Here is a 16,738-nt window from a genome sequence, read left to right on the forward strand (position 1 = left end):
CTTTGCCACTGAGCCACCTCTCCAGATCCTTATTATTTGCAGACATCTGGTCTACTAACCTACTATCCATTTTGAATTGTATACATTTTACATAATACAAACTCACCTCCAAATGCCTTCATAATATTTTTTGTAATTATGAATGGCAGGTCTTTTTCTCCCATAGTACCTGTCCTGTTATCATCTCTGAACATTCATCTGTAGTGTGGTAAGATATAGGTGGCCCCAACAGGCATTTTGAACACTCACGTCCAGCACAGTATTCTGAATATAGCAAGCATATAATGAATGTGCCAAGTGTTTTGACTTAGCAACTACTCAGACTTAGAATCTCCTACACATGCAAACAAAAGCAGCTAGATTCCAAAACGAAACACACACACACGCACATACACGTGATGCCACAACTTTATTAAAGCACAGAGAACAAACCCAAATTCTCACAACTTCCTCAGTAGTTAAAAAGTTAACAGAAATAAGAGATAACCAAGGGATATAATCTCATCATTTCCCAAACTATGCAACAATGTAGTATATAGACTCAATTTAGGGTTCTCCTTGAGTATGAAGACAGAAAATCGTAACACCCCATAGATATTTAAAAATCTGCATTTATAACATATATGTTGGTCCTCAAGGACTCATAGAACTTTTATTATAAGCTATACTTAATAGCTTGGCTTTTGCTTATTAGGCAAGCAAGTTGTAAAGGCAACACAGTCCTGACAAGTAGGTAAAACCCCATTAGAAGCTCTGTCTGTTCAAACGCTGCCCTACCAGTTCTACAGCCAGTGACATTGATTTTGATCTATTGATGTTTACACCTGTCTCTCTGTCAATTGTAATCTGTTTTCATGCAACATCCCACCCCCTTGTTTTCACTCACATATTTGAGAACGTGGTATGTCACAATGTTGCTCTTGGTCCACAGGCATTGCCAGACATTTTTAAAAACTTGGAGGAGGAGGAGGAGGAGGAGGAGGAGGAGGAGGAGGAGGAGGAGGAGGAGGAGGAGGAGGAGGAGGAGGAGGAGGAGGAGGAGGAGGAGGAGAGAAGGGGTAGTGTAAGTAGTAGGTAGTCTCCTGTTTTATTTTCTGTTTTCGGTTCCTTTGGGTCTTTTCACTACTTGAGTCTTTGGGAATCACTTGTGTAGGTAACTACATCTACCATACTGTCCCATCAACACACAGAGTCAAAATAGGAAAACGTGGATCCCTGAGACCTTCACAGTGACAGACTAGGGCAGCTGCTCCTGTCAGCTAGGCTTGTCTGTGACTTTTTTTTTTAAGTATGAAAATCTTCCTATTATCCTCTGCTTCTCGTCGCAAGCAAATGGAATCACTAAAGGCCACTTAACGGTAAATCACTTTATAAATTAAGTTAATGCGGAGACGAAGGCGTGGTGCAGAGTGATGGATCAGGAGAGAGCAGGCTAAACCTCAGAGTTTACAGTCAGCCAAGATGCAGGTTTTGAGGCAAAATGAGCGACACTGTAGCACACAGACCGAGGCCGTCAGTATGACAGTGGAGTTGTTCACACATAAACATTCCTTCAAAGGGGAAAAGGAAATAATATCAACAGCTTCACAAATACCCAAGTATTGCTAGGTTGGTTCTGGTTCTCCAACAAGAACAAGAAAACTCTAGAAAGGACCATTTTTAAAGGGGGAAAAATACCCATTTACCACAAAAATTTCAGCCCTTCACAATATGGTTTACAGTCTGAAGAAAAGAAAATCCTCGCTAATTCGTGATTCTGGAAAACATTTCTTCGTGCGGTGTATGCACAACACTAAATATGTTTAATACTAACCATAATGTCGTCTCTCTGTCCCCCAAAATCTAACAGCCCTTGTTAATGTAACCACATCTGGCCTCAGATTCTCCACCACCCACCTCCAGTTGCTCCATAAGCCACTTTGCATAGCAGATATTTGAAAATTAATTTGTGATTTAAAGGCATCCAAGGTAAGCTAATCACATGAACATTTAAATATCTATCTAATACATAGTTAGGCAAGACAATTCTTTTAGACAAGACGTATCCGAGAGTGGCGTTATACTATAACCGTTTATGACTTTCCCCACTGAATTCCACAGCGATTTTTTCATGGACACATCCCTCGTGTCAGGCCTACACAGAGTCAATGGTAAGTTCATCATTAGCAAAGTGTTCATTAACCTGTTGACACAAGTCATCTCGTTTGCAGCACAACCATGACCTTCACCTTAGCGTCAAAGGCATCGGCTCAGAAACTGGAGCGCCACGGCCTTCAACAGCTTATGTGCCACTTGTCAGGGAGTCTTCCCAGCAGGGCTGGTGGCAACCACTCAGAAGACCCATTCCAACTATCACTAACAATTTAGGATGAGAATATCAGAAAGCCACTTGGGCTTTCCCTGTATTAGCACTTTAGAGTGGGAACTGAGCCCTAGAGTGAATTTAATGTCTTCTGAATGCAAGGAGTGAATGACAGAGCCAGAAGCCAGTCAGAGGTCTCCACACCAGATGGGAGGAATCTATCATACTCTATGGATCTCCGTCCATGGTCAAAATCACTAGTATTTTTCATCATCCCGGAGTTCCTAGAAGAGTACTATATCACTTCATCTCCTCTTCTCGCTGTAGCAAAATGCACTGAGACATTTCAGTCAGTGTGAAGGGCAATAGGAAACCTCCTGGCTGCTCAGGTCTCTTCCACTGAGAAGACTTATCAGGGAGCTTTGGACTCTCAAAGATCAGAAACCCAAATAACTTATCATAAAAATACAAGCTTTTGGTTTTGAAAAATATACAAAATGCACTGCATAGGTGAGTATCTCTTGATTGTCAAGGAAGGCAAAACATCAGTCTCAACTGTAGATCCAGGCTGCACTTGTCTCTTAGTGAGGCTTCGCTTTGCAATTTCCATTTTTTATAGTTTTGGGTAACCTTTGACCCTTGGTATAAGCACGGTACCAAAAATGGAGAAACAGTAGCAGGAAGATGCATCCGTAACTCATAATGATGTACAGAAACACTGGGTACTGATAGTTGCAATCCTCCATGAAGAAGATCTGGCCTATGTGGATGGTGACAAGGACAAACTGGACCTGGAAGATGGGAGAATGAAAAGAAAATTAGTTACAAAAAAAACCCACTGGGGGTTAGTTATGAGTCCTTCAACCATTCCTAGGTAACTCCTGGGAGGGGCACTAGGTCTTTAAATATGGACTCTCTAGGAGTGAGATAAGGTTAGGTATGGTGTCAAAATTTAATGGGAGTTGGGAATCAATATTCAGCGCTAACACAGCACAACTTCAGCAGATCCTACTTAAATTTTCCCTGGAATGTGCTGTGTGGTAACATGCATCCTTCTTGGGTATCTAATAAGGTAGTTATTTGTTTGATTGTTTGTGCGCTGGGATCACTACACCATGGCCTACTTTTTCAGGGCATTTTTGATTTCCAGCATTCTGTCTTCTCAGAGACGAAGTATTTTAAGTTTTAGAAGATACTAACGTCCAAATCAGAGCTTTTCTAGCTTTGGTGGAGCCAAAGCTACCTTATTGCCAGAGTCTTTATAGCCGCCATGTGTCCTTGACCACCTAGATCCAAACTGTCCTAGGAAGGAGTTGGGCATGGTAACACAGTTGTTATCTCAGCTACCTGGAAGACTGAGGTAGAAGAATCGCTTAAGCTCATGAATTTGAAATCAGCTGGACAGCATAGTGAGACTTCCCCTCCAAGGAGAGGAAGAAGTCCCATCTGCCAAGAAGAAGTAAGGAGAATGGGGGCACACCATCTGGCCCCAGGGAGACTCCCAGACTCTGTGGGCTGCAAGAGTCTGCATAGTCATAATAAGGAGGCTTTCGATGCTAATGTCCAGATGTTCTTGGGTGTCCTTGATGTTTGTCTTGTAGAGAGGGGACATATAAGAGCCATGGCATGCCTGTGCAGGCCAGAGGTTAGCTCTCTCCTTCCACTGTGTGGGTCTCTAGGATCAAACTCAGGTCATTGGGGTTGGTGGAAAACACCGTTACCCATTGAGTCTTCTTGATGCCACTGTCCCCCCCCCTCACTTGGTACCTTTTTATTCCTGAGTAAAGGTCAGTTATGTTCCAGGGAAGTTTTAGAAAAGTAAATGTTTATAAAGAAATAGCGCCTATGAGCTGATGAACAGGGATTAAGTTTCTTACGTTGTTTCTTGCAATATAACTTTATTGGGACCATCAACCTTCACTGAAGCAGCCTCGCAGACTTCCATGGCTTCCTTGTCTAGTGGGGCCTCTCATTTGGCAAGAGAATAGTGAAACCTTGGAAAGGTGGGACAGAGTCCTCCACACACGTGTGTGCTTCAGAAAAGTGACACACGGATGTCTAGCCTTTATTACCATGTACAAAGCTTTCCACTTTACTGAAATTTTTGTTTTTCAGAAACAAAGTACAGGCTGGCTTCAATCTTGCAGAGCATGACCTGACCTTGAACTTCTGATTTTCCTCCCTCCACCTCCCAAGGGCCGGGGCTGCAGGTGTGCACAAGCGTGTCTGGCTAGCTTTATTTAAAATGTGTCACATTTGTTAGATAAAAAAACCCAATATAAGATTATGAATGTAGTAACTATGAAATCTTTAAAAGGTATAAATATATACATATGCATAAGGTGGAAAGTTGAATGAAAACAAAATAAATATAACGATCACCCTAGGGAGACAGAATTTTACTTATTAATTCATTTATTTTTCATTTTTATGGTTTGTAGCTAAGCAGCTTGTAGAAGCTAAGCAAACTCTTCTGTACTAAGTTATATCTCAGTCCAGTTTATTTCCCCCCCTGCCTTTCTAGTTAGGTATTTTAATTCCACATATATGTGCAGAGAATCTGCAAACATAGTGTGATCACATATTACTGCCCAATGAGAAAAGCACTTCAAAGGAAAGCAGCCATGGAGAATAACTACCAGGACCTCACAGTCTTCCAAAGTAAGTATAAAACAAAAGTAGGAATGACAATATTTGTTTTGCTGCTTCCTCTTGGTTAGCCATTGAGATCACTGCCAACTTTAGATACCACAGCTAATTGGAAAGAGCTCCCCTGATCTTCGTGGAGGAGTGTTGGAGGCTGAAGCCCTTGTCTGTCATCTGAGAACCCCTTAGAGGGCTGCATCTAATTTCACTTTGCAAGTGTAGGACTTTAATAGAAAGTCCCCAGCAGGCTAACTATGCCTCAGTCCTAGCCCCTCCTTGGTGTCGCTGGCCGAGAACAGCACCCAATTGACAATATACTTCACTGAGAGGAATATGGAGATGGCAGGATTCTTTTTTTTTTTCTTGGATTTTTTTCAAGACAGAGTTTCTCCATAGCTTTTTGGTTCCTGTCCTGGAACTAGCTCTTGTAGACCAGGCTGGCCTCGAACTCACAGAGATCCACCTGCCTCTGCCTCCCGAGTGCTGGGATTAAAGGCGTGCGCCGCCACCACCACCCAGCGGCAGGATTCTTTTAAAAGAGGGTAATAACACTAAAATGGGTCATTTTCACTCAGTTATTAAGAAAATTGCATATCATATATTTTTAGAATGAATTCTTATGAGGAATTATTTGGTCTAGACTCAATGCCTTACTCTCTGAAGCACTGTTGACTTGCGGGCACTGTCCAGCCTGTATAACCCACGTGTCTTACATTCCTTCACACCTGCAGTCCTCACAGCCCTCTTGTCTCAGGAGAAGAAAGACAAACTGACCAGTCAGGACTAGACAGGCAAGCACACAGTTATGCCCACCCTTCCTTCTACATTACAGTCCTTCAACGTTGATTCAGAATATGGAATTCCTAACTCATACCTTAGAATTATTCTTATTTATGGCCACATAGCTTTGATATTATTTTGATTATAAACATGTTTTTGTGGCTGTATCTCAGACCATTATAAGGATGAAGATGCTGATATAATCATTTGAGACTCCGAGATAACAAACCTGCTTTATTTTTAGCTGACAGAGCTCCTGACTGAGTCACAACAGTGAAGGATATCCCACAGAGGCAAGCAACTTATTTCTTCAGACCATTCTGGATTCATCTAAACTCCTACCTCACAGAGAAGACAGGGGACTGAGCTATGGTTTCATAGGTAAAGAAAACCAGTTACTCACAAGCTGTAAAGATGTCAAATGCTTTTTCCACCATAAATACTTCTGGTATGCCGGCCCCATGGCACACAGTCCATAGTAGGAATACATGACCACATGCACGGCTGTGTTTAAGAAGGCATGGAATGTTCCCAGACCACCTGAGAGAGAAGAAGGTTATTTTAAAACAGCTCCTGGGTTCTTAAAATCAGACACATTTGTCCTAAGATGTCAGTGTCATCTTTTCTCTAAGTTTAGACAGAAGAAGAAAAATACATCAGAAATAGCAATTCTGTGAAGCGGCCATCAGACAAGGAGTTCAGGAAAACATTTAGTCAAATGCAACAGAAATCTTACTAAACCAATGAGCTTGTCGCTCTATGTTATGTTTTAGTCTTAAGATGCTCCTGTGATTTGAGTTTACTTTGAACAAATTAGGCTAATATCTTAAAAATGCTACATATCTTAATAAGAATCGAAATGTATTTTTAGGGAAGGTTAACATTTATAAGGTGAAAAAAATTATCTTAATCTTAAATGTACAAATTAAGATGTTTCATATACGTACAACCTACTTATTCTCATAACCACCACAAAAATCAAGACACAGAATATTCAACACCACCAAGGCCTCTTTGTGCTGTTTCATGAATGCATCCCTCTAAGGTGACCATTATGCAATTTCTATCAACAACTATTAATTTTGCCTGCTAGTTCATTTCACATAGAGAGAACCACACAGCACAGACTCTTTTATTCCCGCCTCCTTTCATACAACACAATGGCTTTGAGTTTCTTGCATGTTGGTGTATACACCAACAATTTGCCTTTTTCCCATTGTTCAGCATTATGCATATAAATGCATCAATATTTATCCGGTCTTCTATTGTAAGCCATTTGGATTGCCTCTAATTTGGGCTCTCATGAGTAATGCTACAGACATAATCATTGTGTGGAATCAGGTTTCTCTTCCACACTCTCAATACTGTGCATTAGATATTTTTAGCACCACAAACATTCTGTCAGGAAACCACTGGAAGTCATTAGTAAGCTACGCTAGAACTGCTATAATCAATTATTGTGATTTCAAAATAAATAGTTATTGACAATTAAGCCATCCTTTTAGTGAGACTGCTTCCATTTGATTATGTTTTTCTCTTTTAATTTCACCATCTTTAATTAGGAAGAGAAGCAAAGGACACAAGAAAAGAAGCATTCTGGTTGCCTTCAGCTGTCTTTGGCAGAAGGGACAGCAGGGTGCTTCACTGATGGTGAAGGAAGAAAAGCCCCAACATTTCTCCCTAGGGTTTCTTTCTTGAGATGTTCAACCTAGATAAGTCTGAATTATACATGATTAACTTGACCTGGAATTTAAGTTTTTCTACAAAATAATCCATTTCTTCAATTCTGGAAGTCTTTAGTTCCAGAAATAACCTAAAACTTGCAACTAATTATGGTAGAACTAGTAACTCATAGTCACCTTGAATTGTCTGTGGAAAAGGCATTATAAAACACAAGCAAAGCAGAATGAATTACTTTATGTACACTCATTTGTGTGAAGAGTTATATATGTGCATGCAGGTTCCAGCACACATGTGGAGGTAAGAGGACAGCTCGTGGCCATTGGTTCTCTCCTTCCACGATGTGGGTTCTGAGAATAAAACCCGGGTCATCAGGCTTGGCCTTAGAGGCAGGCAACTTTGCCAACAGAGCCATTATTTTAAAATAATTATTCACAGTTGCAGTAATTCCGGATATTTCTAGATACTATTATTGCTAAAGTATTCCCATTAAAGAACACACTTTAAATAATTAGGTCATGTTCATCTAAAGCCTCGTGCTACCGTGTACTTCATAGACTTTAATCAAATTGCAGAAAAATTTCTTAATTATCACAAATTTCAAAAGCAACACTATCAACGAAGCATGTTACTCTCCTCTCATCTTTTATTATTTACATTTGGATTAATCTTTCTACCCAAAAAGAAACCTGAATAAATTATAAGGGAGGGGACACACCCTATCAGGGTAACTGACAAAAAGAGTAGCTGTCTATTCCTGTAATAGCTCAGGAGTCAGGCTGATTCCTGGGAGGGCAAAGGAAGATTGCGTATGTTCATTTGTGCCCAGCAAGAACACAGACAGGAAGTACAGCTCAGCTTTCAGAAGGGCTTGTGTCGAGCTCTTCCTCACGAAGACACCACTTTCTCCATGTTACCTTTACCATTTAAATCAGTAGTTCTCCACCTGTTGGTCGTGACCCCTGAGCATCTAAAACCCTTTCACAGGGGTCACCTAAGACTGCCCTGAATATCAGATATTTATAATATGATTCATAGCAGTAGCAAAATTGCAGTTGAGGCAGCAATAAAAAATTATGAATTATTTATAAAAATAATTCCACTACAACATGAGGAACTGTACTAAAAGGTTGCAGCATTAAGAAGGTTGAGAACCAGTGATTTAAATTCACTAAGCTGAGGATCTTGTACAGGGACTAGTATGGATTAGGGATTAGTTAAGAGGGTTAAATCAAAGAAGAGTTCTGAGCAAAATAAGCTGCCAAATGAAATTCAACTTACTTATTTTCTCTAATGATTGCTTTCTGACATATTATTGTAGTAAGTTTGTTGATAAAACAATCACATTTTAATTAGTAATGCTTTTTACTTTTTTCCTCAGAAGGCTTTTCAAGTGAAGTATTGCTTTCTTTACAAGAATGGGCCCGAAAAGCAAGCATCTCAGAATGAGTTACAAGCAGTTGCCTCAAATATTACCTCTTTTGGTTTGGAGAAAATAAAAGAACCACCTGGGTAATTAGAATAATTCTCTACATTTCCCAAAGGGGGTATTTATATAGTTAATAGAAAAAGCTACCATGAAAATATTTTCCTCCTATTATAAGGGAAATTTGGGGTGCTAGTATCCCAAAAGAGAGCACAGAAGGCAATAAGAAGTCAAACAGAGATTGTCTGTGTTCCAGTATCTGCAAAGATTAGTTTAAACAGACAGGCTTGTCCTAGGAACACAGCCCTGGTCAAACCACACTTCTGGAAACAAATCCTGTTGCTGGGCCCGCTATTGAAAAGACAGGGCAAAAGATGTAGGCCTGTAGACAAGAACCCCACACTTAAGACTAAGCCGGATCACCAGCTCACAGAGCACACTAGAGACACAAGACATTCTCTTTTTACCTGGCCCACCCTTTAAAGGAGATGGGGATTAAGGTGATGAGTGAAGACACTATAACAAAGTGCTTGAAGTCCATAGACATGGGACATTTTCATCCCCAAGGGCATCCTTGCTTGAATCTGCACTTCTTGAAAGTATGACTTGTTTTGAAATGGAAGCTTAGACCATCAACGAAGTCAAACAAAGTAGAGAAAAACACTCAATTCATTCTTTAAAGAAAATTTATGTTTCCTAGAGTGGAATTAGTAGATATTCAAAACGGGAAGAAGGGAGGACCACAGAAAGGATAAAGAAGCTGAGGGGAACATGGTGGCTTTGGTGTCTTCAAGGCACCTGTGTATTTGGGAGCACTGCCTTCCGATTTTTTTCTCCCACTTCTTTTTCAGAGTTGTGATGTAGTATATAGAGTTCCTCGAGCCCCATGAGAGGGAGGTTTCAAATCCTCTGGTGGGGGCTGGAGAGATGGTTCAGTGGTTAAGAGCATTGCCTGCTCTTCCAAAGGTCCTGAGTTCAATTCCCAGCAACCACATGGTGGCTCACAACCATCTGTAACGAGATCTGGTGCCCTCTTCTGACCTGCAGGCATACACGGAGGCAGAATATTGTGTACATAATAAATAAATATTTTTTAAAAAATCCTCTGGTGGAAATTCAAAGCTCCTTACAGAAAACGGTGGACTTAATGCACAGAACCTGTGCACATGTGCCCACAGACTTTATAATAGGAAACCACGTGCATGCAAAGGGAGCACTTCTGTACCGTATTGCTTAGAGAATAACGGCAAGGAAAATATCGGTACAAGGTTTAGTACAGGAGCAGTTTCTCTTCCTTGGTTTTAATCTCTGGTTGGGTGAATTCAGGGATGCAGAGTCCACAGATACAGAAGTCCAGCTATATCCTGGTGTTATGGAAGAGACAGAAATAAACTAAAGGGAGTGAGAATACCTCTATTAGTATCTTAAAAAGTAAAGCAGTCACCTTTGATCATTAGCAGTCACGGGGTTAATGAGGAAGTTTGCACAGATACTTCTCTGTATCATTTTCTTTGCCTGCCTTTAGACACACAAGACATCGTGACCACCCTAGGACTGGGTATTGAAATCATAGCTACTCCTAGGGGGCATGTGTTGAAGAATTTTCCAGTTTTTCATAAATATAAGTAAGATGTTAGTGTATCTGACTTAAGAGACCTGAGGGGCTCAATATGCATTTGGGAGAAAGCAAAAATAAGAAACTTTCAGATGAATTAAATAATAAAGGTTTAAAATTATGGGTATCTGTGACTTCTTGATGCTAAAGAAATAGAATGAATAATTCTCGCAGCAGTTTGCTAACCTAGAAATACATGCTTGGAGACGTTGTTTATTTCAAACTTTATGAAAGAATAAACTTATTGCTTACTTTTTCCATTTCTAGGTGCTCAGACATAGCAAACCAAAATGAATCAGACACCTCGGCTCAAGCTTTTGGTTGAAACTACCTCTGACCTGAAGAAACAAAACTAAAACCAAAATGTGTCCTGTGACAGACTGCTTTGGGGAGTTGAAATAGCGATCTGGCTCATCTTTGAAGCTGTTGCGGTGTTGTCTGCCACATCTTAGATGTATCAAGTGTTCATGTGCCAAAAGCTTTGCCTCCAACGCAACTGGACTGATAGGTAGTGGGGCCCTTAAGAGATGGAGCCTAGTGCGAGGCGATTAGGTCAAACCCTGCAGATTTTAGGTCAGGGCGTCCCCACGTCTCTTGCTCTTCTCTCCTTACGCCTCTCTGTTCTCATCCTCTGTGGGTTTGTCCACTCCCCGCCTCCTCTCGCTCTTCCCCTTGCCAGTTCTGCGTGGATGCCATATGCCATATTACATTGCTAGATCTTCCCAAACAGATAATTCTGCCGGGTCTTGAGTTTTCAGCATCCAAAACCGCAAGCAAAGCAGACCTCTTTTCTTCACCAGCCTCTAGTAATCTTATAGCAACACAGAGCAGACTAAGAAGGGGTATGTCGGGTGTCAAGAATCTGAAGGCAAACAAAACATAGAACTAGAGATATTATTCTGACTTTTTGTGAACAAACTCGGAATATTATTTAAGTAGATATCAATTAATCCAAAACTTTTGATATTTTATCTTTTTATTCATTACCGATTTCACTGAAAAACATGTCATAGGACTCTAAAGGGAAACAAAAAAAAATAAACAAAACTAAAAACTGCATAGAAGGCCTTACTCAAAAGTCTTCATGTCTGGAGACTTGGGGTGGGGATTTAATTAAGAGTCCTACACGTGTGCTTCAGGCAATAATGTCAAAGTCAGAAGTTTAACCAAACTGGTGCTTTGATTATTTTTTTTAAAAAAAATCTTATAAATCTCATTTAAGGACAGAATTTGTGTTTGTAGCACACCGAAACGTCGACCCATATATCACATGACCCCAGCTCCCCCTTTTCTACCTGCAGCAAATTTGACTCCAAACCACCAGGTCCACGGCATGATTGTGTGATGGAAGACATGAAGGAAGGTCACCTGGTTGTTTTTCTTACGCAGAACAAAAAAGATCTGAAATAGTTTAAAGAAAATCAAGTTCATAAAAACTAAGCAATAACTTGTTGAGCATTGCAAAAGTATTGGTAAAGGGTAAACAATTTTACAATTGGCTGCCTATGGGTTGCTTTGCAGGATGCTGGCAGGGGTAGCTGGTTCTCCAGGGTGCTGCTCAAAGGCGAACCAACATGCATGAGGTCAGGTATGATACATAATCAATGAGAGGGCCAAAAAGAAAGTGAGAAGAAGGTTTGTGCAGATTTGAAAATCAAATATACACAGTGAAAACTCTGGCCAGAACCTACTGAAAAAAAAATACTATTGATTAAAAAATAAATAAATAAATCTTACTAAGTTTTGACCTACATGACAGCCAGAAGTTCAGCCGTAGTTCCCAGGGCTGAGATTATTTCATTCTAATCGCTCTCTAAAACATCCTATCATAAGAGGTTAGGCAAACTGACAGAGGACTTGAAAACAAATAAGCAAACAAAAAGAACATATTACCAAAGAAAACAAATGGTGAAAGTCTTGAAAATCTTGAAGAGTTAATCTGAAAAATACCGTGGACAAGACAGCAAAGCTCCATAGGAAGAATAAGAACAGCAACAAGGAGACCATTGAGATTGCGCATGCCCAGTGGAGGCTTGCTACAGGAGCAGGGGAGGGGCGCTGGGTGTTGGAAGAATGCGCTAACAGAAAAGTTCACAGCACCAGAGTAAAGTTAGACTTTCAAATTCAGGGCATAACACAAAGCATTACTGTGTCAGGAAAACTTGGACGGCCTCGAGGCGGAAAACAATTTCCTTATGGAAGTTGCTGCTGAGAATATGCAAAGTAGAGTCAATAAAGCCAAACGCATTTGCTTATGCACATGAAAGAGCACAGCCCGGTGCATAACATAGGGATCATAAACTTCCAGTATGTCTCTGGGTAAGCAGCTCAACTTCTTAGGTCCTTTATCTCCCCCATCCCCCAGTGGGGGTTCTGAACTAGATCAATAGATCCTAAATGTGGCTGCAAGTTACAATATGAAAAAATAATTTAAAAATACCCATGTGTACTCCATGCCCACAGGACATCAGATCGCAAGAGATGGGGCCTATGTGCTTTGTTTTGTTCCTTGAAAGACCCCACAGACCCCCTCCTCAAAACCCGCAGCTAGCATGCTCCCGGGGGAATGTCCTGTTTGTTTTAAACAAATCTCCGGATCAGCAGCCAGCCTGCTCCCATAAGAACATCCCAGGTGCCTGGGAGAGCAGGAGATAGAGATAGGAAGACTGCAAGGCAAGATGTCAATAAGATAGGATGTCAACAAAGCAGGTTAGTTATAAGATAGGAACAGGATGACTGTTGCCAGGCATCCATGCTGAGAGAGGAAACCTTTCATGCCCCCCGCCGCATTCCGATAACCACGCTTTTGCTTCTGTAAACTTGCTTCTTGCTGACACCCATGCTAAGAGGGGAAACCATTCATGCCCCCGCCTCATTCCGGTCGATCGATAACCACGCTTTTGCTTCTGTAAACTTGCTTTTTGCTCTTCCCTATAAAAAGCCCGTCCTCCAGTTGGCAGGTGCGCAAGTCCTCCGAAAGACTTGCTGCCCGCAGGTACCTGTGTTTACTCAATAAACCTCTTGCTAATTGCATCCTGTGGCCTGGTCTCGGAGTGTCCTGGTTCTGGGGTCTTCATCAGAGAGGAAAGGTCCTCTCTGAGGGTCTTTCATTTGGTGCATGGGCCGGGAATTGAAGACCTTCACCCAGGAGCTACCGACCCACCACCGGGAGGTAAGCTGGCCAGCACCCATTCGTTAGTCTGTGTCTGTGTCATTTGTGTTCTTTGTTAAGCTCTGTACGCTCAGATCTGAGTGCTCTGAATCTGGCGAGGTAGAAAGGAACTGACGAGTTCGGACTTTCCCTCGCAGCCTTTTGGAAGACGTTCCAGGGGCGTCTGGAGCCTTCGGGGCTCAACCCGTGTCGGAAAGATACGTGGATCTGGTTGGAGAAGGGAGGTCTGGACTCCCATTGTCTCCGTCTGAAATTCTGCTTTCGGCATTACGCCGAATCCGCGCCGGCGCATCTGTATTGTCTGTGTATTTTTGTGCTTAATATGTTCTTTGTTTTGTATATCTGTTTGTACTCGAGTCTAAATCTGGTACCATGGGGCAGTAAATAACCACCTCTTTGACCCCAACTCTATGAAAATCCAAAAGGAACGCTGACAGTCTGCCCCTCCTTTACTTCTCTAGGCTGTGCCTTGCTGAGGCTGTGCTGCTGAACTGCCCTGCTTGCTGTTGCAAGGGGGGAGGGAGCAGGGCTGTGATCTCCTGCGGGACAGCCTGGAGCCAGGCCTAGGCGGGCAACCAGCCTCTGAGCAAACTTCTCAGCAGGACGCAGGGCAGGGCATGGCAGCAACCCTGGCCCAAGTCAGAGAAGGGGGCAGCTGTGGGCACCCCCTGAAATCCTTGTGCTGAGAGTGACGTCCTCTCTTGCTGACCTGAAGTCCACCAGCAGCGCAGGGGAGGACTGGGGGAGGAGGGCTGCCTTAGACAGTCCAAGGTGTTCCCTCCCCCTACAGCCAGTGCAAAGGTCTTCACAGCTGCTACTGGCAGTGTGAGGGCTAAAGAGGAACTGAGTTGAGGCTTCCAGACGGTGGACCAATCCTGACCTCACAAGTTCCCTGGAGGGAATTCCTCCTGGGGCCTCTGGAATCCCATTCAGAGAAAAGCTGCTAGATTGCTGTGAGTACTGAGGTGGGGTATGGGAGGCTTGTGCTATACAACTAGGAGCTCACTATGGACAGAGCTGAGACTGAAGCCAGGTCCTGGGAGGATCCCCAGTGGGGTTCCCTGTGGAGAAGGCTTGTTTTCCCTGGAAAATAAGGTGCTAGAGATTGAATGGCAGCCCCCATCTGCAAATGCCATGTAAAACCTTGTGCCAAAGATCTGTGGCCCTTGCCCAGGGGAAGTAGCTGGTGCTAACGCCAGGGTCACAGAACTAAGGCCTCCTGTGGAGACACATGCCAGCCAGTTGGGTCCAAGCTGGTGCTAATTCCTCCCCACAGGACCCAGTAAGCCTGGGAACCTACAGTAGGTTATTTCTCTGGGGTCGGATACCCTATTAAAAAGCAAAGGTCCCCTAAAGAACCTGGACCTTTCCATTTTGGCAGTAGGGCAAGAGATTGCAAGTAAATATCCCTGTGGCTGTTGGTAAATGGTAAATGTGGATTCAGAAGTGGCAGGTAATGGAGTAAGCTGACATTAAAAGGGCCTACCAGCCCTGATAACATCTGTCTTCCGGGGATGCTCTATACCAGTCATCATGTGCTGCATCCAGGTAAAAGCCTCTGGTTTAAAAATTGGGAAAATTAAATTAAGTCACTTTAAAATAATATGCTTATAAAAAAAAAAAACTACAGATTGTTGGTTTCTATATTTCTTACTATGCAGTGTGTCCAGAGGAAGTAAATTCCCAGCTCTGTTTAGATGGATGCAGGACTACACTGTCTTCAAGAACTATTGCTGTAAAAGGCCTGGCACAGGGCCAGGGCCATATGAACAGCCCAGCTGAGCTTCTAAGCCAGCCCATGTTTAGATCTGAATTTAACACTTGTTTGCTCACAATGCTTGTGATAAGGTGGGGGCCCCGAGTTGCCCCACAAGGCAAAGATCTGCTAAAGCCTCTCACCCCACTACGATGGCAAAGGGGGTGTTACTGAATGATGAGGTTGAGTTAAAATGGCCCTTTTGACTCTTTATAATGTTTATGGCTATTTAAAAAAAAAACATGGCAAAGATTCTCATTTATTATTAATATAAAAAAGGTGCATTTTGGGTTGTTTTCAGATTCTGTCAATGATAATATAAAGGATGTCGCTAAGTTTTTAAGGTAATATGTTATCTAATTCTGAAAATCCACCATGCTAATGTTCAAAGTAGCTGTAAGCATAAATTGTCAAATGATATTTTTAATCTTGGTCAGTTTTACAGGAATAAGATAAAATCTCAGAATTGTTTAATTTGCATTTCCCTGATGATTAAGGATGTTATATTTAAGCAAATTTTAAATATCTTTCAGTCATTTCAAGTTCATTTGTTGAGAATTTACAGTTTTGGTCTGTGACATAATTGTACTGAAATATTTGTTTTTATGAGGATTAAGTTCCTAAGTTCCTTATATGCCTCATGATACCTCCCCATTCTACAGGTTGATATTACATTCCGTTGATTATATCCTTTGCTATACAAAAAGCGTCTCAGTTTTAAAAATCTTATTTATTGATTGTTTCTCTCAACGTCTATGCCACTGAGGCTGTGTTTGAAAATGAATTTTAAACATTTTTTCCTTCTATAAAAAGTTCAATATTGTTGGTTTTATGTTAAGGTCTTTAATTTGTTTGGATTTCAGTTTTGTGCATAGAGATAAATATGGATCTATCTTCAGTCTTCTACATGATAATGTCTAATTAATTCTTAAAGGGAGAAACTGACAGTCAAAATGCTGGGCTCATGGCAAATCTCAGGGGGGGGCTGCAAGGCACCCCACTAATTCGGCCAAGGTAAGAGAGGTTCTCCAGGGACCAGTTACAATCTATGCTCCTTAAATGATTAATAAAAGTTTACAGGCATTTTACCCAACCTCTGAAGGTCAGCAGACAGCAGTAGCCATGGCCTACATAGGACAGGCAACATCAGATATAAGAAAAAGTTACAGCAAGTAGATAGGTCACAAGATTATACCTAGTAAAATTTGGAGAGACCAAAAAAAAAATGTTAAACGAGGGACAGAGAAAGGGAAGCGAAAGAGAGAGAGGCGGGAAGCAAAAGAAAGATAGGACTCAGACAGATTAGGAGCCTGGGCAACAGAAGATCAAAGACAAATGAAGAGGAACACTGGAACTGAGTA

At 41.7% G+C, this 16,738-nt stretch overlaps 1 protein-coding gene across 2 annotated transcripts in view; it reads right to left on the reverse strand.

Annotated features, from left to right (window-relative positions):
- Positions 1-390: 390 nt before the first annotated feature.
- Elovl7 (ELOVL fatty acid elongase 7) overlaps positions 391-16,738 on the reverse strand; it is a 77,424-nt gene continuing 61,076 nt past the window's right edge. For both annotated transcript variants that reach the window (XM_075976092.1, XM_075976093.1), the window contains 3 exons: positions 11,745-11,850; positions 6,132-6,268; positions 391-3,093 (listed from right to left, as the gene is read on the reverse strand). In XM_075976092.1, the coding sequence (XP_075832207.1) occupies positions 2,884-3,093; positions 6,132-6,268; positions 11,745-11,850 (453 nt within the window). In that variant the 3' untranslated portion in view covers positions 391-2,883. The remainder of the gene's footprint in view (positions 3,094-6,131; positions 6,269-11,744; positions 11,851-16,738) is intronic.

The sequence above is a fragment of the Microtus pennsylvanicus genome, chromosome 6 (genome assembly GCF_037038515.1).
Source record: "Microtus pennsylvanicus isolate mMicPen1 chromosome 6, mMicPen1.hap1, whole genome shotgun sequence".
NCBI classification, from domain to species: domain Eukaryota; kingdom Metazoa; phylum Chordata; class Mammalia; order Rodentia; family Cricetidae; genus Microtus; species Microtus pennsylvanicus.